This window comes from Symphalangus syndactylus, chromosome 18, assembly GCF_028878055.3.
Source record: "Symphalangus syndactylus isolate Jambi chromosome 18, NHGRI_mSymSyn1-v2.1_pri, whole genome shotgun sequence".
NCBI classification, from domain to species: Eukaryota; Metazoa; Chordata; class Mammalia; order Primates; family Hylobatidae; genus Symphalangus; species Symphalangus syndactylus.
In genome coordinates, this window is record NC_072440.2 from 84,261,200 (window position 1) to 84,284,446 (window position 23,247).

General features: G+C 37.4%; 1 protein-coding gene across 8 annotated transcripts in view; it reads right to left on the reverse strand.

Annotated features, from left to right (window-relative positions):
- Positions 1 to 23,247, reverse strand: part of BABAM2 (BRISC and BRCA1 A complex member 2) — a 577,548-nt gene that overhangs the window by 399,827 nt on the left and 154,474 nt on the right. For all 8 annotated transcript variants that reach the window (XM_055253180.2, XM_063623865.1, XM_055253179.2 and 5 more), the window contains one exon: positions 17,775 to 17,851. In XM_055253180.2, coding sequence (XP_055109155.1) covers positions 17,775 to 17,851 — 77 coding nt within the window. The remainder of the gene's footprint in view (positions 1 to 17,774; positions 17,852 to 23,247) is intronic.

Sequence of the window (23,247 nt, forward strand, 5' to 3'; positions counted from 1 at the left end):
AAATGAAATATATAATAGTAGCAGAAAAGGATGACCAGAGGAGTTGAGTAGGGGAAAAAGAAGTATATAATATTGTTAGGTTCTTACATGATAAATGAAGTATTATAGTATTTTTAATGGTAGACTGTGAAAAGTTAAAGATATGTATTCTGAACACTAGAACAGCCATGGGGGAAAAAAAATCAAACAATGACATATAGCTCAGAAGCCAACAGTAGAGACAAAATAAAATCCTAAAATATTAATTAATCCAAAAGAAGGCAGTAAAAGAAATGAAAAACAGATGACATAACAATTAGAAAATAAACAGCAAGATCCAGCCATAGTGGTAATCAGATTGAAGATTAAATTACCTAAACACTCCATTTAAAAGGTAGAGATTATCAAGCATAAACAAAGAGCAGAAAACAATGAAATATACATGAGAATAATAAAGAAAAATCTATGAAATAAAAAGCTGGTTATTTAAAAAAAATAAAATTGTTAATCTTCTAGCTAGATTCATCAAGGAAAGCAGAGAAAAGACACAATGTACCAATGTCAGAAATGAAAGGGGAAATGAGTACAGGTCACACAGGTAGTAAAAGAATAACAAGGAAATAGATGAATAACGATATGCCAATAATTTCAACAACTTGGATGAAATGAACAAATTCCTTAAAAGACAAGGCTGTAAAAACTCACTTAAGAATAATTTAAAAACCTGTTAGCCCTACATCTGTTAAAGAAATTGCATTTATAGTTAAAAACCTTCCCTCTCGCTCTCTCTCTCTCTTGCTCTCTCTCTCTCTCTCTCTCCTCTCTTCTCCTCTCTCCTCTGTCTCTCTCCTCTCTCTCTCTCTCTCTCTCTCGCTCTCTCTATCTCACTCCAGGTCTAGATGGCTTCATTGGTGAATTTGAACCTTCTAACCTTTCAGGAAGAAATAAAATCAATCTTTCACAAACTCAGAAAACAGAGGACTGAATACTTTCCAACTTATTTTATAAACACAGCATTACTCTGCTGCCAAAACCAAGCAAAGAACTAAAAGTAAAGAAAAGAAATACAGCATCAAATACAGATGCAAAGTTCTTTAAAAAGACATGAGTGAATCAACTCCAGTAATACATCAGAATGATCATACATAATAATCAAGCGAAATTAATCTGCAGAATGCAACAGTGGTTCAACATTTGAAAATCAGTTTATCATATTAACAGAATAAAAGAAATAAAGCAAGTAGACAGAGAAAAAACATTTAACATATGTTAACATTCTTTTCATAATAAAAACTCTCAGCAAACTAAAATAGATGGGAACTTCCTTAGATTGATAAAAAGGCACCTAGAACTGACAATTACACTTGATGAAAGACTAACTATCTTCTTAAGACTGGGAATAAGGCAAGGTCTGACTTCACCACTTCTACCTGCCACTGGCTATTAGGTATTGTCTATTGCACTAGATAGTACAATAAAACAAGAATGAGAAATATAAATTATATAGATTGGAAAAGAAGATACAAAACTATCTTTTTCACAAGCAAATGTGTTGAAGAAAATACCTAAGGAATCTACAAAAAAATTATTAGAATTAATAAGTAAATTTAGGGACATAGCAGCATCAGCACACAAGGTTAAATATACCAAAATCAATTACATTTCAGTGAGTTCAGGAAAAGAAAGTTCCAAAAAAAAAAAACACACACTACTATAAATCGGCATCAGAAAGTATGATATATTTAGAGGTAAATTTAACAAAATTGGATTAAGATATATTCCCTGAAAACTATAAAATACTGCTCAGAGCAATTAAAAATGACCTAAATAAATGGAGATGTTAGCATTTTTATCTCTTGGAAGACTCAATATTAAGATGTTAATTCTCCACAAACTGATCTACAGATTCCCAGCAGGATTTCTGTAAACAATTACAAGCTGATTCTAAAACTTCTATGGAAATACGAAGGACTTAGAATATCCAAAACAGCTTTGAAAAAGAAGTTACAGGACTTATACTACCTTATTTAAAGACTTCCTATAAAGCTACAGTAGTCAGGATCGTGTTGTATTCACTTAAGCATATACATATTAAGGGAATACAACATAAAGTCCAGAAATAGACCCACATTTAAATAGTTAATTAACAAATATATGATCAAAAGTAGCTCAAGGCCAGGCACGGTAGCTCATGCCTGTAATCTAAGCACCTTGGGAGGCCAAGGTGGAACGACCACTTGCGGCCAGAAGTTCGAGACCAGCCTGGGTAACACAATGAAACCCCGTCTCTACAAAAATAAAATAAAAAATAAAAATTAGCCAGGTATGGTAGTATGTGCCTGTAGTCCCAGCTATTTGGGAGGCTGAGGCAGGAGGGGTTGCTTGAGCCCAGGAGGTCAAGGTTGCAGTGAGCTATGATTGCTATGATTGTGCCACTACACCACACCACAGGCTTTTTATTACTGGGTAATAAAGTGAGACCCTGTCTTAAAAAAAAAAACAAAAACAAAAAGGTAGCTCAAAATGGATCAACAATACCAATGTTGGCAAGAATATAGAAAAACTAATGGATCAACAATACCAAATGTTGGCAAGACTGTAAAAGAACCAGAACCTCATAAATTGTTAGGAATGTAAAATAGTGCAACTACTTTGGAAGACAGTTTAGCACTTAAAAGTTAAGCATACACTCAGCTTACAGCACAGTAATACTACTCCTAGGTATTTACCCAATAAAAATTAAAACATATCTCCAGAAAAAGACACATACAAAAATGTAATGGCAAGTTTATTCATAATAGCCAAAAAATAGAAAAAAAAATCTGAATGTCCTTCAATGGATGAATAAATAAAAAACTGTGGTACAGCCATACGATGTAGTGCTATACAGCAATAAAAGGAACAAAGTACTGATGTAACATGGATGAATCTCAAAAACATAATGCTGAATGAAAGAGGCCATATACCAAAAACTACATAATATATTATTCCATTTATATAAAATTCTAAACAGGCAAAACTGTTTCAGTTTTAGAGAAATGATAAGGCTCAGGGTTAAGAGGAAGGTTGTGGAGGGGACCGATTTGTGTGGGGAAGGAAATGTTCTATACCTTTAGGGAATGGAAATGTTCTTTATCTTCACTGTGGTGTGGTTTTAAGTGTTTACCATTGCCAAAACACACAGAACTGTACACTTAAAGTGGGTACATTTTATTATATGTAAATTATACTACCTCAATAAAGTTGATATTAAAGAGTGGGATATAAATTTTGACCTCAGAGTTATTGTGTCGATAAAATAAAATAATGTATATAAATAAGCCTAACCATAAAATGCCCAATAAGTTAATTTAGTAATCATATCAGTCATTTTTAATAAACTATAATCAGTACCAAAGACCGATTATATATAATACATAGCTATAATTAAACTGACTTTATACATTTAAATTAATAATATTAGTTGCTATTCCTAATATATTTCTTCTAACCCATGAATTCCAAGAAAATAAAATATTCTAAAACTCCAAGACAAAGGAATCCTGAATATCTAAGGAAAATGTCTAATCCAGAAAATTAGCACTCTTTACTTGCCTTTCAATGAGCATTTTGTAGAACATTCACTAAATCAAAGGTGACCTGCCTCCATAATTTGCCTCTAAAAATACCTTAAATGCTAGATAATAACAATCTTTAAGTAAATGAATCTTTTTAAAAGACAAAAATAAAAGTAAAATTATGCCTCTCAGCATGATGCAAAATACTAAGTCCCTAGACAGCGTCCAACTTCTTACTTAGCTCAACTGTTGCAAGTCACAGTAAAAATGGTTAACTGCTACTCTCCTTGCAAGCATTCTTGCAGACTAGAAGAGAACTGGTCTAGGGAGTCTCCTAAATAGAGAGCATTTCCATTAGAGTGGCAGGTTTCTGAGCGCGAATGAAAAACCAAATACATCACAAGACAGGATATTTTATTATTTCCTTGGTTTGTCCTGCTAAAGCCAAAACAGTGTGGCAAAGGCAGAAGCAGGAAAGGAAGGCAGGGTATTTGGGAAGTATAATGGGCAAATCAGTCTTGCAGAGCAGCTTTCTGACTTGGCTTGTTGTTAGCTGAGCTCCAACTGGGAGGCTGGAATGTCACACTGTGACTGGCCTTGAATGCCAAGCTGAGAGATTCAGTCCACTAAAATACTGAAGGGGAAGTGGAAGCAGAAAGATTACTTGGTTAACATTTTCCAAACAGATTATTTTAAATAGTACAAGAAATTTTAAATAAAATAACATCGTCATCCCAACAAAAATGCCAACAGCTATAGTCACAACGGCCAGCTTTTGGACCTAGTGGCCAAGGTTCAAAATGTATGGTATGGGCAAGGTGCAGTGGCTCACGCCTGCAGTCCCAACACTTTGGGAGGCCACAGTGGAAGGATAGCTTGAGCCTAGGAGTTCAAGATCACCTGGGCAATGAAGTGAAACCGAAACCCCGTCTCTACAAAAAAATGGTGATGCACACCTATAGTCCCAGCTACTTGGGAGGCTGAGGGTGTTGGATCACTTGAGCCAGTGAGGTCAGAGCTGCAGTGAGCTATAATGTACTCTAGGCTGGGCCACAAAGCAAGACCCTGTCTTAATAAATAAATAAATAAATAAATAAATAAATTTTTTAAGAAAGAATAAGTAAAACAGTTATTATCAGGTGGACTGCCAACAATATTTCACTTAGATGGGGTTGGTAGGCAGGCTATGAAACAATTAAAGAACAACCTATTACATTAAGAAACCAAGGCCAGGTGCAATGGCTTATGCCTGTAATCCCAGCACTTCAGGAGGCTGAGGCAGGTGGACTGCTTGAGCCCAGGAGTTCAGACCAGCCTGGGTAATGTGGCATAAACCTGTCCCTACAAAAAAAAAAAAAAAAAAAAAAATGCAAAAATGAGCGGGTGTGGTGATGTGCACCTGTAGTACCAGATATTTGGGAGGCTGAGGTGAAAGAATTGCTTGAGCCAGGGAGGCAGAGGTTGCTGTGAGTCATGATCACGCCACTGTGCTCCAGGCTGGGTGACATGGCGAGACCCTGTCTCAAAAAAATATATATAAAATAAAATAAAATAAAATAAAATAAAATAAAATAAAATAAATAAAATAGCACAGTATAACAAAGCAAAGAAAGTGCAAAATTCTTATAGATGAGATAAATCAATAAAGTCTCAATATCTATTTCAGCTGATGCAACAACAAACTTCGCAACACCACTGGGTCCTCCAGGCGCCATCAGTTTGGTTATCAGTTTCTATTTGATAGTCATCCATGCCAAGCCCCACAGTGTCTCTGCATTGTGCTACATAAGTAATGAGCAGCATTCTCAGTTTACTAAGCTGATTACCTAGAACAAATTATTATGTAATAGATCTGAGATGGGGAAGCATTGTGTTAAAACACACACAAGCACACACACACACAAAAGCAGCAGCCAAAGCACTCAAGGAGACAAAGATCAAAAATGAAGTTGAATTTCAGGTAGATTCATTAAAGTAGAAGCTCCAGAACATTATGTGCAACGTTTCTGTAAAAATCTATGAGTCTGTTTGGCCACTATTTAATTAAATCGTACATTCCATTTAAGTAACAGTTCTGAAACTGTTCTCATTTTGTTTTAATCATTCTCAAAAAATATATATTTAAATCTAGTGATATAGTATGGAATCCTTAAAAATGAACAGTAATTTTATACTGCTTCTCTGAGGACATGGAAGATAATGTGTTATCCGTATGATAATTGATTTTTTTCTGACTTTTTCCTCTGAAAGGAAAAGTGTATCAACTTCAAAACCTTTGGGTATTTCTTGACATGACTTCTTCACTCTGTCACAAATAGCTTTGAAATATCCATCATTCTTCCCAGATGATAAACAACTATATTGCTCTGTTTTTTTTTTGTTTTTTGTTTTTTGAGACAGAGCCTTGCACTGTCACCTGGGCTGGTGTGCAGTGCCGCGATCTCGGCTAGCTGCAACCTCCGCCTCCCGGGTTCAAGTGATTCTCCTGACTCAGCCTCCTGAGCAGCTAGGATAACAGGCACCCACCACCACACCCAGCTAATCTTTTGTATTTTTAGTAGAGACAGGGTTTCACTATGTTGGCCAGGCAACTCCTGACCTTGTGATCTGCCCGCCTCGGCCTCCCAAAGTGCTGGGATTACAGGCGTGAGCCACCGCACCTGGCTGCTCTATTGTTAAAGACAAAAAAAATGTCTACATTTTCATTTGGAAATTCTTTAGAAAGAATTCCTGCAACAGGGTAATAGATACCTTTCTGGGTATCTGCCAGCCTATGCTTATCTTATCTTGTGTTAAAACTGACCTCTACTAATCAGGTTGATAATACATGACCCAGAAATCCTGGCCATATAACTTGATCACAAGTGGTCACTTGGCCCAAGCTGCCAATCAGATCCTCTCTCCCAGGAATTTAAACTCAGTGACAACCTCTCTGGTGGCCTTGAATTGAGTCCTCATGCAGGGGCTTAGGAAGTCATTTCTACCTAACGTGGAGAGAAACAGAAGTCAGGGGTTGGTTGGGGTGGAGGGGCGGTTAGAATATAGTGACAATGGAATATGTTGCAGGAGAAAGACACAAACATGGACACAGATGCTGACTGGCTACTATGTCTACCAGCCTTCCAGTTCCTGATTCTAGTCCCTGAGAACCTGGCTATCCTTTCTGCCCTTGGGCATCATAGGCTTTACTTGATTCCTTACAAAGACAAATAAATTCTTCAATTTATGTTAGTTCCAATGGGTTTCTTATAACAAAACAGCCCCTGATTAAAATAAATTGTTTAAACCACAGATAATTTCAAAGGTAAAACCAGTGTTAGCAAACTACCAATGTTAGCAAACTGTTTGATTTACTAGCCACAGACTTGCTCAATATAACTTACAATATTTCAATAAACCCTCTTCAAAGTTGCATAAACAGCGTTATTCAAAGAACTGGCAGAATTAAGTTCTGTCACTTCCTATCAAACCTCATCATTGTCAGATCCAAAGAATGAACACGGCTCATTCTTTCCACAAACATTTATTAAACCTCTCTAAATGCCAGACACTCAACTAGAGATTGGGAATAAAGTATGAGCAAACAGCCTCACTCTTTGCCCTATTTAAATACGGTACACAAAAATACAAATGCAATAATTTCTTCTAGAGTTAATTGCTAGAGTATGACTAGGATGGCTATTTTTTTTTTTTTTTTTTTTAATTATACTTTAGGGTTTTAGGGTACATGTGCACAATGTGCAGGTTTGTTACATATGTATCCATGTGCCATGTTGATTTCCTGCACCCATTAACTCGTCATTTAGCATTAGGTGTATCTCCTAATGCTGTCCCTCCCCCCTCCCCCCACCCCACAACAGTCCCCGGAGCGTGATGTTCCCCTTCCTGCGTCCATGAGTTCTCATTGTTCAATTCCCACCTATGAGTGAGAACATGCGGTGTTTGGTTTTTTGTCCTTGCGATAGTTTACTGAGAATGATGGTTTCCAGTTTCATCCATGTCCCTACAAAGGACACAAACTCATCATTTTTTATGGCTGCATAGTATTCCATGGTGTATATGTGCCACATTTTCTTAATCCAGTCTATCGTTGTTGGACATTTGGGTTGGTTCCAACTCTTTGCTATTGTGAATAGTGCCGCAATAAACATACGTGTGCATGTGTCTTTATAGCAGCCTGATTTATAGTCCTTTGGGTATATACCCAGTAATGGGATGGCTGGGTCAAATGGTATTTCTAGTTCTAGATCCCTGAGGAATCGCCACACTGACTTCCACAATGGTTGAACTAGTTTACAGTCCCACCAACAGTGTAAAAGTGTTCCTATTTCTCCACATCCTCTCCAGCACCTGTTGTTTCCTGATTTTTTAATGATGGCCATTCTAACTGGTGTGAGATGGTATCTCACTGTGGTTTTGATTTGCATTTCTCTGATGGCCAGTGATGAGGAGCATTTCTTCATGTGTTTTTTGGCTGCATAAATGTCTTCTTTTGAGAAGTGTCTGTTCATGTCCTCTGTAGGATGGCTATTTTTACAAATAGGTGTTTATATGACACTCATGGCTCTTTTTATGTGAATAGCTGCTATAGCTGGAAAATTTTCAACCATTTCAGTTGCACCATCTTGGACCTTAACGTGTATTTCATTCAAATCAATCTTGATCACTGAAGATTCACATTTCCAATATCATTTAAGTAACCGAATATGTTGCAGGAGGAGTTGTGTCTTCTGCAACTGTGAGATTCAAGGACTTCTCTTTACTTGAAGATATCCTTTGACATTTTTCAATAGAATCTTATACAAATTGGCAACTCTTTTACTGGCCAACAATTGTCTCTTCACAGTAAAAGACCTGAGGAAACAATAATATCATTCCTAATGTACTATAATCTTCTGATCTTTTTTATTTCAATTATTTAACTTTGAATGGGGATAATTCTGTAAGAATCAATTAGTGAGTAGAAATATGCCCTCTCTCGTCTCTCATTCTCATTCTCATTAACTGCACAGTTTCCTTTATTTACAATGAAACAGATTTACAGAAGTACTATTTTCCAATACATAAAATATTTTGAAATATAAGTTTAGTTACATGCTATTTTCATTAATCTGATTGCAGAGGGCAGAGTAAAATATATAAAGATAAAATTGATTCAGACTCCAAATCTGCAAATAACTGTACATTCTTCCTGTTTTCTGAATTAAGAGCAATGTTCCAATTACAAATTCCTTGTATAATAAATAACTTCTAAAGATCAAATTTCTGTTGGCAAAAGGCTGATACAAGTAACAGAATGCCACATTCTTTATAATACATACTTCAACCAATGAAAATGTGAACACTAAAGATTCATTAATTTATGCATGCATGCATTCATTCTATTTCTTCAACAAATATTTAATTGAATATCTTTACTGTGCTAGAGACTAAAGGTTTAATTTAATAAACACAACAGTCTCCATCTCTAACTTTATTGAGCTTAAGTTATGAAATAAAATTACTGTAAGTTCCAGTAAATTACTCAATACTTTGATTCAGCGTTGGTTAGAACTATAGTTTAAACTAGCCAAGCGCAGTGGCTCACGCCTGTAATCCCAGCACTTTGGGAGGCCGAGGTGGGCGGATCACTAGGTCAAGAGATCAAGACCATCCTAGCCAACATGGTGAAACCCTGTCTCTACCAAAAATACAAAAATTAGCTGGGCATGGTGGCCAATACCTGTAGTCCCAGCTACTCAGGAGGCTGAGACAGGAGAAACACTTGAACCCAGGAGGTGGAGGTTGAAGTGAGCCAAGATCGCTCCATTGCACTCCAGCCTGGTGCTAGAGCAAGACTTGGTCTCAAATAAATAAATAAATAACTATAGTTTAAACCATACACCAGAAGTTTTCAATGAGATTTAATGAGAAACTTTAGATTTAAAAAATTGTTTATATAAAAATGTCAAGACTGCAAAGCACTGAGTTAGCCATTACCCTTTGCTTGGAAAGAAAAAGGAGAAGGTTAGAGAATATTTATCTATTATTTACCATAGAATATAATTTAAATCTATACTTACTCATTTTCCTCTTACAATATAATTAGGTTTCCTTAGAGGTCTGTTACTTTAAAAAGGCAAAGAGCTGGCCGAGCACGGTGGCTCACGTCTGTAATCCCAGCACTTTGGGAGGCTGAGGCGGGCGGATCACAAGGTCAGGAGTTCGAGACCAGCCTGGCCAATATGGTGAAACCATGTCTCTACTAAAAATACAAAAATTAGCTGGGTGTGGCGGCACGTGCCTGTAGTCCCAGCTACTTGGGAGGCTGAGGCAGGAGAATCACTTGAACCCAGGAGGCAGAGGTTGCAGTGAGCCGAGACCGTGCCACTGCGTTCCAGCCTGGGAGACAGAGTGAGACTCTGTCTCAAAAAAAAAAAAAAAAAAGGCAAAGAGCTTTTCTGTTTGCTGTGATAGATATCTTACAAGAGTTTATAAAACTATACAACCTTTCAATTAAGTGTGTTTGTATTAGAAAACTACATTTGTTAAAATGTGTGTTGCTGAGAATTGTGTTTGTTCATCTAAAGATGAATATTATGTTGGTTGTAGGAAGCTGAATTCTATCACAAATATTGTGGTAATTAAACACTATGACCTTACTGACCTTGTATAGAATAGATTTAAGGTTGCTAAAAATAATGGAAAGCCCAGAAATAAAACCACACTTCTACAGCCAACTGATTTTTGACAAAGGTGCCAAGAACACACATTGGAGAAAGGACAGTGTCTTCAATAAATGGTGTTGGGAAAACTGCATATCCACGTGAAGAGGAATAACACTAGCCCTTATCTTTCATCATATACAAAAATCAACTCAAAAAGGATTAAAGAGTTAAATGTAAGATCGGAAACTATGAAACTACTAGAAGAAAACATAGGAAAAATGCCTCGTCACAACTGGTCTCAGTAAGAATTTTTTGGATAAGCTCTCAAAAATACAGAAAACAAAAGCAAAAATATATAGATTACATCAAACTAAAACACTTCTGCACATCAAAGGAAACAATCAACAGACTGAAGAGACAACCTACAGAATGGGAGAAAATACTTGCAAATTATACATCTAACAAGAGGTTAATATGCAGAATATAGAAAGAATTCAAGCCCCTAAATAGAAAAAGAAAATAATCCAATTAAAAATGAGTAAAAGACCTAAAGAGACATTTTTCAAAAGACATACAAATGGTCAACCAGTATATGAAGAAATGTTCAACATCGCTAATTATCAGGGAAATGCAAATCAAAACCACAATGAGATATCATCTCACTCCAGTTATACAATGGCTACAGTCAGCTCTCTATCCATGGGTTCCACATCCATGCATGCAACAAACCAGTTACGAAAAATATTTTAAAAACAGGCTGGGTGCAGTGGCTCGTGCCTGTAATTCCAGCACTTTGGGAGGCCAAAGTAGGCAGATCTCTTGAGGTCAGGAATTTGAGACCAGCCTGGCCAACATGGTGAAACCCTGTCTCTAAAAACAAAAATTCAAAAAACAAACTGCATCTGAACTGAACATTTACAGACTTTTGTCATTATTCCCTGAACAATACCATATCACAGCTATCTACATAGAATTTACATTTTACTAGGCATTATAAGGAATCTAAAGATGATTTAAAGTACAAACATAAGGCAAAGATATTCTGGGTTTGGTTCCAGACCAATGCAATAAAGCGAGTGTCACAATAAAGCAAAGTCATATAAACTTTTTGGTTTCCCAGTATATATAAGAGTTATGTTTACTATACTATAGTCTATTAAGTGTGTAATAGCATTATGTCTAAAATAAAATGATAATACCTGATTTTAAAATACTGTATTGCGGCTGGACACGGTGGCTCACTCCTGTAATCCCAGCACTTTGGGAGGCCAAGGTGGGTGGATCACCTGAGGTCAGGAGTTCAAGACCAGCCTGGCTAATATGGTGAAGCCCCGTCTCTACTAAAAATATAAAAATTAACCGGGTCATGGTGGCGTGCACCTGTAATCCCAGCTACTCAGGAGGCTGAGGCAGAAGAATCACCCGAACCTGGGAGACAGAAGTTGTAGTGAGCTAAGATCGCACCACTGCACTCCAGCCTGGGAGACACAGCGAGACCCTGTCTCAAAACAAAAATACAAAAAAATAAAAATACAAATAAGAATAAAATACTGAATTGCTAAAAAATGCTAACAATGATCTCAGCCTCCAGCAAGTCACAATCTCTTTGCTACTGCAGGGTCCTGCCTCGATGCCGATGGCTCCTGACTGATTAGGGTGGTAGTTGCCTGAAGGGTGGCATGGCTATGGCAATTTCTTAAAATAAGACAACAATGAAGTCTGCCACATTAATCGACTTTTCCCTTCAGGAAAAATTTCTCTATAGCACAAGATACTGTCCGATAGAATTGTACTCACAGTAGAACTTCTTTCAAAACTGGAGTCAATCCTCTCAAACCCTGGTGAAGCTTTATCAACTAAGTTTATGAAATATTCCAAAGCCTTTGTTGTCATTTCAACAATGTTCACGGCATCTTAACCAGAAGTAGATTCCATCTCAAGAAACCACTTTCTTTGCTCATCTGCAAGAAGCAACCTTCTTCATCAGTACAAGTTTTACCATGGTATTATAGCAATTCAGTCACATTCTCAGGATCCACTTCTAATTCTAGTTCTCTTGCTATTTCCAACACATCTCAAGTGACGAGGTGCATTGTCAATGAGCAATAATATTTTGAAAGGAATCATTTTTTCTGAGCAATAGTTCTCAACAGTGGCTTTCAGTAAACCGTGTTGTAAACAGATGATTGTTATTCTACTGTAGAACACAGGCAGTTAGATTTAGCATAATTCTTATGGGCCTTAGGATTTTTAGGATGATAAATGATCCTTGGCTTCAAATTAGTCACCAGCTGCCTTTGTCTCTAACCAGAAACTCAGTCTATCCTTTGAGGCCAGGCATTGCCTTCTTAACTATGACAGTCCTAGATGGCATCTTCTTCCAACATAAGGCTGTTCCATCTACACTAACAATCTGTTCCTAAGTGTAGCACTTCATCAATGATCTTAGCTAGATCTGGATTACTTACTGCATCTTCTATATGAGCACTTGCTGCTTCACCTTGCACTTCTGTGTGATAGAAATGGCCTCTCTTCTTAAATCTCATGAACCAACCTCTGCTAGCTTCAAATTTTCTTCTGCAGCTTCTTCACTTCTCTCAATCTTCTTAGAATTGAAGAGAATTAGGACTTGTTCTTGATTAGGCTTTGGCTTAAGGGAATGTTGTGGTTTGATGTTTCATTCAAACACTAAAACTTTCTCCATATCAGCAATAATTTTTTCACTGTCTTATAATTCATGTGTTTACTAGAGTAGCACTTCTAATTTCCTTCAAGAAATTTTTCTTTGCATTCACAACGTGGTTAACTGTTTGGCCAAGAGGCCTAGCTTTCAGCCTGTCTCAGCTTTCAACATGCCTTCCTCACTAAACTTCATCATTTCTAGCTTTTGATTTAAAGTGAGAGGTGTGGGACTCTTCACTTGAACACTTAGAGGACACTGCAAGGTTACTAACTGGCCTAATTTCAAGACTGCTGTGTCTCAGGGAATAAGGAGGCCCAAGAAGAGGGAGAAAGGAAAAAGGATGATCAGTACAGCAATCAGAACATACACATTTATTGATTAAATTCACTATCTTATATGTGTATGTATGTTATGGCATCTCAACACAATGACAATAGTAACATTCAAGATTCAACAATCACAGATCACCATAACAGAATAATAATGAAAAAAGTATGTGGAAATGCTTCATGATTTAGAAAGCAAAAATTTTTAAGTTTAAAACAATAATTAAAAAGTTTGAAATGGTATAAAAATTACCAAAATGTGACACAAAGGCACGAAATAAGCACACGCTTTGGGGAAATGGCCCTGATAAACTTGCTCAACACAGAATTGCCACAAACCATCAATCAATTTGAAAAACAAAAAATCCTTGTTGAAGCACAATAAAATGAGGTTTGCCTGTACACAGGAAGATGGGCATAGGTTATATGTGAATACTATGCCCTTTTATATCAGGGACTTGCACAGGACGTCTTGGAACAAATCCCCCATGGATATTGAGGGATAACTGTATTATTAAAAGGACAAAAGATCTGGGCATGGTGGTGTGTGCCCGTAGTCTCAGCTACTTAGCAGGCTGATGCAGGAAGAACACTTGAGCCCAGGAGTTCAAGTCCAGCCTGGGCAACATAGCAAGACTCTGTCTCAAAAAAAAAAAAACAAAACAACAAGCCAGGCGCAGTGGCTCATGCCTGTAATCCCAGCACTTTGGGAAGCTGAAGCAGGCAGATGACGAGGTCAAGAGATCGAGATCATCCTGGCCAACATGGTGAAACCCTGTCTCTAATAAAAATACAAAAATTATCCGGGCGTGGTGGTGGGCACCTGTAGTTCCAGCTACTCCAGAGGCTGAGGCAGGAGAATTGCTTGAACCCGGGAGGTGGAGGTTGCAGTGAGCCAAGATCGCATGTGTGTGTATAAATATATGTTATATATATATACATATATACATACACATATATATATACATACATATATATGTGTTTTTTTTAAAAAAAAAACCTCATCTTTCTAATTCTATGAACTTTTATAAACATAGTTTCCATGATCAATTACCTTTTCCTTTTATTTGGCTGTGAGCTGCTTAACACCAGAATCTTGAATCATTTTAGCATAAGAATTGCCATTATATAATGTTTACTTATTATTTATTTATTATAGAGCATACTGTGGGCTAAATTAAGTCCCCAATGTATAATGATGATATCCAACAATAATTTACTAGAATATAATTATGTTATATGATGAGTGACAGTCCTAATACACTAATCACAAATGTTATTAAAGGTTTCCCATGAAGAGCTTATAGTAATGAGAGGATATACAGTATCAGCAAATGCTTCCTAACATAAACCCATGTTACTAGAAAGATGCCTGTGAAGTCACATTATTTTTGTCTCAAGACTGTGGACTGACCACACACACTTATTTCTTCTCTAAGATCCACTCTCCAATCCCATTAAATGATAGTGAATACAGAAAGATAAAATCCCAAACAACAGAAAGATGAAGAGGAAGGGAGGAGAGTAGTTAATCAGTAGATGAGAAAGTTTAGCAAATTGCTAGAGACAGAATGCAGATGGAAGTGCAGTACTTGACAAGGTAGGGCAGAGGAAAGCTTTGACCTGTAATAATGTGAGGAAGAGGCCACTGATGAGGAGGAAGCCATTTGTCCTAGTAAACCCATAAACGTTTGTAGTTATCCAGGGTAAGGGGAGGCAAGAATGAGACACAGGGCTAAGAACAGGAAGAGTAAGCAAAAGCTCCTCACGGAATAGTCTATATACCTATCACCCGAAAATGACAGGGTGACCAGGTATGTCTCCCCAGGTATTCAATGAAGAAATAGAACAAACTATGTGAGGAGAGCTAGAACAGTTGACTCACATCTGGCCCATCATTCATCCACACATTCCATAAGCCTTGCTCACCTACTCAGAAGTCCCAATCAGTATTTTATTGTCTATCTTAAACAGAAATGAATACCTTTTATTTGAAGAAAACCTATAGAATAAAAGAGGGAAAAAATATGATAAACAAAAATATAATCCCTAGGAAAAATTAAAATAATTCAGATAACAGAAGAAAACATTTTTTTAAAAAATCTCTAAATTTTACTCTTTGAAGGATTTTAAAGGATCTATATTCATAAAATAAGAACAAGATGCTGAGAATGAGAAACAGTGTAAGAAAGAGTTCTTAGAAATTAAGATACCTAATTGTGACTGTAGTAATAAAAAATTATCAGATGGGCTAAAGGAAAGGCAGAAGGGTAGAAAGAGGAATAGAATCTGAGCAAGTTATCTGAGAATGGGTTCCAGCAAGATAAGTAGGTAACCCATTTATCAAGAAATCATTCTACAAAACATAGAATCTACAATACATAGATTCTACAAAACAAGGTCAAATTCAAAAGAGTAATAAAGGCACATCTCACAGTGATAATTATGCAGGAAGAGGCCTCCAGAGCCATCATTCAAGCAATTTATAGACAAGGCACAGAAGACAATTACAGATTTAGAACGGACAGTAAGTTATCAATCTTGAAAATGCAAAAGGAAAATAACCAAAGACAAAAGCTGGGAGGTGAAGGAAGAGGAATTGAAGGAAGGGCAGGGGCTAATATATTCATCTTATAAAATGCAGAGGCAAAAGACACAGTATCTATGGTTAATGTAAAACTAAAGAGTATACTACCGTAAGTATTCACCATTCTTGCATAGAGATTGTCCTTAAGTAGTAACAAAGCTAACTGTTACCAGGTACTTACTAAGAATTCTTAGGGGTTATTCATTAACTGTGTAATACAATGTCTAAAGTGATCCATTAAAAAAAGTAAGTAAAAATTTTTAAGCTACAGGGTAACCAACACAGGAACTAATAATGGTGATATAATTACATTAAGAAGGAAAAGAAAAAAGAGTTCAGGGGTATAGGGAAAATAGGCTGATGCTTCATGTATCAGCGCAGGAAGTCAAAAGATAACAATGTCTAAAACTGATAAGGCAAGAAACAGAGGCAAAAGTACATTATTTAAAGATATGGAGATCATCCCCAGAGAGCTAAACTGAAAATGTTTAGAACCTGCAAGTGATTCTCTCAGGAAACTGGACTGGGAGAGAAGACTACTGGTTTCATGTATCAAAAAATTCCAGTACTTTTACATTTTTAACCACATGAATTATTTACTTTGATCATTTCTTTTAAATTTAGTTAATAATTTTTTCAAAAAAAAAGTAGCAGTCGAATCTGTCCTACTACTTCAGACAGGTAAAATTATTTTATATTTTAATGGTTTCCAGAAAATGGTCTAATAATGCAAGGCTGACAAGTCAGCATGTCCAACATTTCTCATTTAATCTTGCATTTGATAAATTAGTATCAAGTGATTCTACAGAATATAGTACTAAGAATACAAAATACTATATAGATACATGGCCCCTCCCTGGCATGTAACGGTAAAACACACTGGTCCAATGGCCAAAAAGCAGTTTACCCATCTGTTCCGTGTTTAATATCCATGTTCTTTATTTTTCTTTTTAGGAACAGAAAAACTTTAATAGGCTGTTCACCACAAGAATAGGTTGAAGAGAGAAAATTCCTGGTGAGATTACCAACACTAATCAACCAAAGCCACTGTGATTTCCACACTAGGCTAGAGGTTCAGTATTGGTAACAGTGACAGAGAAAAGCTGATACAGCCTAGATGGCTGCTGTAGCTGATGGGCTGAGTCCAATGACAGATCTTCCATACTATCCATCCAAGATCAAAAACTTGTGGTCCAGGAACTCAAGCCAGCCCACAGACACATTCAGTTTAGCCTGCATAATACTGGCCGACACCATGTTTTTAATTTTGGAAAAGTAGCAACATCTAAAACTGACAGAATTCAGGTAAAACTTCAGACGTCCACCTTCTCTCAATAAATCATTAAAGGTAACTCCCCTTAAGTGACAGGGTGTCCCAATTTGTCACACCTAGCCTGTTTCCCTTACTATATTACCAATCTAGCCCTTGTAGACCGTTTGTATCTCTGATCCTTGCTATAAAGGATATAACATGTTGATATGCCTAAGCCCTTGCTATAAAGGATATAACATGTTGATATGCCTAAGCCATGCCAAGAGTTTTTGAGGTAGGACTCTTACACTTTGGTAACAACAGGAGATAGATCAGTGACAAGTTGTGGTGCAGCGGTTCCACAGGGGGGTTAGCAGCAGTGATGGACAGCAGCCACTCCTACCTAAAAACTGTTTCTAAATGGCCAGGTATTCTAAAGCAGTGGACTCTTTATTGAGCATTATGTAAAAGCCGCCTATAGAGAAAAAAACACATAAAAATTACCAGGAATGCCTAAATATTAGGAATTTCTGTGCATGCCTATTTAACCACAACTTATTCCCTGCCAACTGCCTTACTTTTAATCAAACTAGAATTGAATGGCAGATAAGAAAAGTGGTAAATGCTAGTGAACAATATCTTAGGAGATAACAACTAACAGCCGGAAATGAAAACTAAAGCACAAAGTCCAATAGCTGACACTGTAACCTACATTTTGAGTAAAATAGTCATCATTTACTTACATTTTAATGTCTCTCCAGCATATGGTATGTGCAGTTTAAATCGGTCACAGTTGGGCCCAGGAGTCAATGATGTGCAGCTTTAAAAAATGCAGAAACAGAAGAAAGAAAATATTTTTTAAAAACAAACTTTAAAAACCCACATGTTTATGATACTAAACAAAACAGGATCTTTATACAGAACAGATTAAAACACTGGCTTACAGAACAAAATAAAAGTCTTTAATAGTCACGGAAGCCAAGACATGAAGACTCGTCCTAAAACAAATAATTCATTTATTTCACAATAAAACTTACATGTGTTTTAACAACAAACATCAACAGTGTGCTTCAACTACTTTTCTCAAAGAGGCATATCTCGACTTTTAAAATTAGGTATATTATCCAAAACACATGTCTATTCTTATGCCAAGAACTGTAAAATAAGAATAGTTTTATGATCATATTTTAAATATGGACTCTTAGCTTTCATTCTGTTAGTACAAAAAAGAGCCCACTTTTAGCCTTTTTCTGGTACCAGATGGTTTTCTTTCCTTCCACAAAGGTACAGTGCTTCCTTCAGATTTGGCACACCATAACTTTCATCTGCAGGAAAGCACAATGTATACTCAATTTCAAGTAAAACGCAAATTTAAAAGGTGGGGGGTAGTTACCCAGGTCTCAACAATTTGGTATTTTCTTTTTGTTTTGTTTTTCAAGACAAGGTCTCACTCTGTAGCCCAGGCTGGAGTGCAGTGGTGCAATCTCTGCTCACTGCAGCCTCAATGTCTCAGGCTCAAGCTCCTCCCACTTCAGCTTCCCAAGCAGCTGGGACCACAGGTGCACACCACCACACCTGGCTTTTTTTTTTTTTCTTTAAGAGAGAAAGTCTCACTATGTTACCCAGGTGGTCTCGAACTCCTGGGCTCAAGTGATCCTCCTCCCATCTAGCCTCCCAAAGTGTCAGGATTACAGGTGTGAGCCACTGCACCTGGCCTGGTTTTTTTTTTAATCTATTATTTCACAAGGTTATACAATGTTTCTTGCTCTTCACAGATTTGCTGTACAAGATAATTTATTGTCTTAGAAGTCATAAGTTCAACTGCATAACAGCTGCATAGGCTTCATAAGTTAATAAAATATTAATATGAAGTCAATTGAGAAAGTAATATGTCTTCATTTTGTTTTAAAAAGATGAGAGTTTTAATTTACAAACGAAAGCAAGGAGGCTAATTTTCTTTCATAATTCCAAAACTGGCTGTGAAGCAATTCTAAAAAAGAACCTATAAAAGTAATTTAATGGATGGATGCATAGTTGAAATAAATGTACAATTTCCCTACATGGCAACTTGGAAGGGCAAGAGTCATTTAAAAATAGATTCAAAAAATTTTGGCTTTAAGTAACTCAGACCCCACGTTAGAGATTTACTATTACTTTTTCCCAAAACAATTTGAATGTGAAAGAGAAAAGAACCAGACAGTGGCCAGGCGCAGTGGCTCACACCTGTAATCCTAGCACTTTAGGAGGCCAAGGCAGGCAAATCACTGGAGGTCAGGAGTTCAAGACCAGCCTGGCCAACATGGCGAAACCACATCTTTCCTAAAAATTCAAATATTAGGTCAGGCGCAGTGGCTCACACCTGTAATCCCAGCCCTTTGGGAGGCTGAGGCAGGCAGATCACAAGGTCACGAGATGGAGACCATCCTGGCCAACATGATGAAACCCTGTCTGTACTAAAAATACAAAAATTAGCTGGGCATGGTGGCACCCACCTGTAGTCCCAGCTACTCACTCGGGAGGCTAACTCAGGTGAATTGCTTGAACCTGGGAGGCAGAGGCTGCAGTGAGCCAAGATCCCACCACTGCACTCCAGCCTGGGCACAGAGCAAGACTCCACCTCAAAAAAAAAAAAAAAAAAATAGCCAGGCATGGTGGCGGGCACCTGTAATTCCAGCTACTCAGAAGGCTGAGGCAGGAGAATTGCTTGAACCTGGGAGGTGGAGGCTGCAGTGAGCCAAGACTGCACCACTGTGCTCCAGCCTGGGTGACAGAGTGAGACTCTGTATCAAAAAAAAAAAAAAAAAAACAGAAACTTTAACAAGGATATGTTTAACATAAATCACTAAGTTGATTATTCCTCATTATCTTCTGGGGTCAATAAAAATACCAGTTTATAAACTAAACAACTAAGTTGCACCAGCAATTGAATGGTAACCAATTTTTATATTTCACAGGTTTTAAGAATACTTTCTCGTTTTCCTTTCAATATAAAAAAATTCCTCAGAGTACATTTTAGAGGCATCATATTTCCCTTTTAGTATAATCTTTTCTGCCCCACAACACAGTAGTTATTTTAAAAGACTATAGAAAACCCATAAATTCTAGCATTATGAAGTATAATCTAATGATGGTAATGAGCATCATGTCATTATGAGCATGCTGTTATGAGCCCTATAAGCAACACTAAGATTTTTCTTTCTCTATTGCATTCAACTGCAATGCTTTAAATTTATGAAAAGCACCATTCACAATCAAGGATCTTTTTGGGGCTTGGGGATCAAATTATCTAACTACATAGCTTAAAGACTGAAGTTAGTAGTAGTACAGGAAATCCTCAGGATTAACCTGATTCCAGTTTGTTTGAATAACTCACTCCTTCTTCAATGACAAATTGTTTTTTTCCCGAATGGTTACACTCATTGTTGGGCCACGCTTTTTATTATATACTTTAACCAGAACTGGTTAAGTGTTTTTGTGCCCTGCCATGTCACCTTCCACCCTTACTACATCAACAGCTGGTTCCAGCAACCTCAGTGTATTAAAAGGTACATTTCTAAGGGGGATAGGAAGAGATTTGTTAAAGGATAAAAAATTATAGCAAGATAAGAGGAATATGTTCTAATGTACTATACCACTGTAGATGACTAGAGTTAACAATAATAAATAGTTTCAAATAGCTAGAAGGAGGATATTGACTGTTTCCATCACAAATAAATGATAAATGTTTGAGATGAGGATATGCTAATTACCCTGATCTTATTACTATACACTATATGTATCAAAACATCATTATGTACCCCATAAATATGTACAATTCCTATGTGCTAACAAATTATAATTCTATGAAGAAAAAAGTATATTTCTCTATCTCTGTGTTTCATTCACTAATTTTTTTCATTTAGATAAGATTTATCAAGCATTGCTCTAGGTGTTAGGATTATAGGATGGACGAGACAGAGAAGATCTGCGGTCTCATGGTACTTAAATTCTAGTGAGGGAAGAAGAAAATGATAAACAAGAGACAAACACATAAAGATGGTTTAGGATTGCTAAATGCTATGAGGAAAATAAAACAGGGTGCTGCACTGAAGCAAGAGCTACTTTACACTGGAATATCAAAGAGGACCTCTGTAGGAGGTGAAATCCGAAAACTGAATAACACAAAGGGGCCCACCATGCCAAGTTCTGGGAAAGAGCATTCCAGGCAGAGGAAACAGCTGGTGCAAAGGTGTGAAGGCAAGAACCAGCTTGGTACATCTGGGGAAGAAATCTTGATATATCTGGGCAATGCGGCTGGAGCACAGTAAATGAGAGAGAGAAGAGCAAAAGATTAGGACACAGTAAATGAGGGAGAGAGGGGCAAAAGCAAGGGATAGATCACACCGGACCTGCAAGTGGTTGCAATTATTCAGCTTTTATGCCAAGCACAAAGGAGGGTTTTGAGCAGAAGAGTAAAAACATCTACGTTTTTAAAAGATCACTTTGTCTACTGTATAGAAAAAAAAAAGACCACAGAGATAAAATGAACACAGCCAGACCAGGGAGGAGACCATTTTAGTCAAGAAAGATGATGGAGCAAAACCAACATGCATTTATAGATGGTATCACCTACTTCTCTGCTATCTACAGAGATCCTTGCCTGTCCATTTTCTAGCTCTGGTGCAGTGACAATGCTGCTGCTTCAGTAAACATTCACTTCACAGTCTTCAGTGAGGAGACAGTGTTCTGTGATGGGGGGCTGAGCAGAGTGTAGCCCACCTGGCAGATAAGGCCCACACTCAGGCGCATGAGAGCAAGAACGGTGCTAGAAAGGAATGAACAGGGTCACAGAGGGCAGAGACCATTCCCCTCAGCCTCTCACCTTCAGTCATGGAGAGGAGTGTTTCAGGATGTGGTTATCCACCTGGAATGGGATGAGGAGCTCTGCTGCCCAAAGTCTCTACTATTTAAGGAAAGACATCGCTATAAGGAACAGGGATTGCAAACCTCTAAGAGTTGTAGGAAGGCCAGGGCAGCTGGGAGCAATGTGGATGAGTCTTGTGTTTACCCCCCAGGGATGCTACTGGTCTCACCAGGTTTCTCAATCTTCACTGGGACTGAAAACCCAATGCAGGTAGGATAATAATAATAATAATAACCACTTTAGATCTGAAAAAAGAAAGAAAGATGATGGATCCTTGGACTAGGGTAACAGCAGTGGAGACGAGACAAATAGATTTATTGAATAAGACTTACTAGCAAAGGAGCATGTTTAGGGAAAAGGAAATGGAGAGTTTAAAGTGTGAGATGATAGCCAAATCTTCTATGGAAACAGTCAGGCTAATGGGTGGGCTAGCCAATATATAAGGGCCACTAAAACGCCACAGAAAAGATAGAAGAAAAATTTACAAAACCTCACCTTAGTGTTTTATGATATTGGAAAGATCACTTACTTTCCAATATCATAAGTGGGAATGGGGGACAGGGGTATGAAGAGTAATACTTCTCAAAAGCACACTCAAGTCAAAATTATAATCTCCAGTTAGCTGCAGGGATTCTGCTTTGCTGAAAGGAATCTACAAACGTGGGGCCAAGAGCCAAAGTGCTCAAGGCAACAGAGGAAAGCTGCCATTAGTAGGTCTCTTTCTCCTAAGTGGCACTCAGCTTGTCTTCCAATGAAATGTTGGGCAAATCATTTAAGATATGTTACATTCTATCTTCTTATATTACCTAGGATAAATAGGTTTATAGGAAACAAGCCAATGCCATGTACCTCAAGTTTCTTCTAAGATTAAACTAAAATGTTTCCTCTTCTTAAGTTACCTCTGTCTAAAATTGGTTTGGTCATGTTCTTTAATTTACTGTGAAAATTCAAGCTGCACAAGAGGAGGGTGCTCATTTTTCCGTTAATCAAAAAACAACATAGGGGCAGGGTGCGGTGGCTCATGCCTGTAATCCCAACAACTTCGGGAGGCTGAGGCAGGCAGATCACCCGAGGTCAGGAGTTCAAGACCAGCCTGACCAACATGGTGAAACCCCATCTTTATTAAAAATACAAAAATTAGCCGGGTGTGGTGGTGCATGCCTGTAGTCCCAGCTACTAGGGAGGCTGAGGAAGGAGAATCGCTTGAACCTAGGATATGGAGGTTGCAGTGAGCTGAGATCATGCCTCTGCACTCCAGCCTGGGCAACAGAGCAAGACTCTATTAAAAAAAAAAAAAAAAAAAAAAAAAAAAG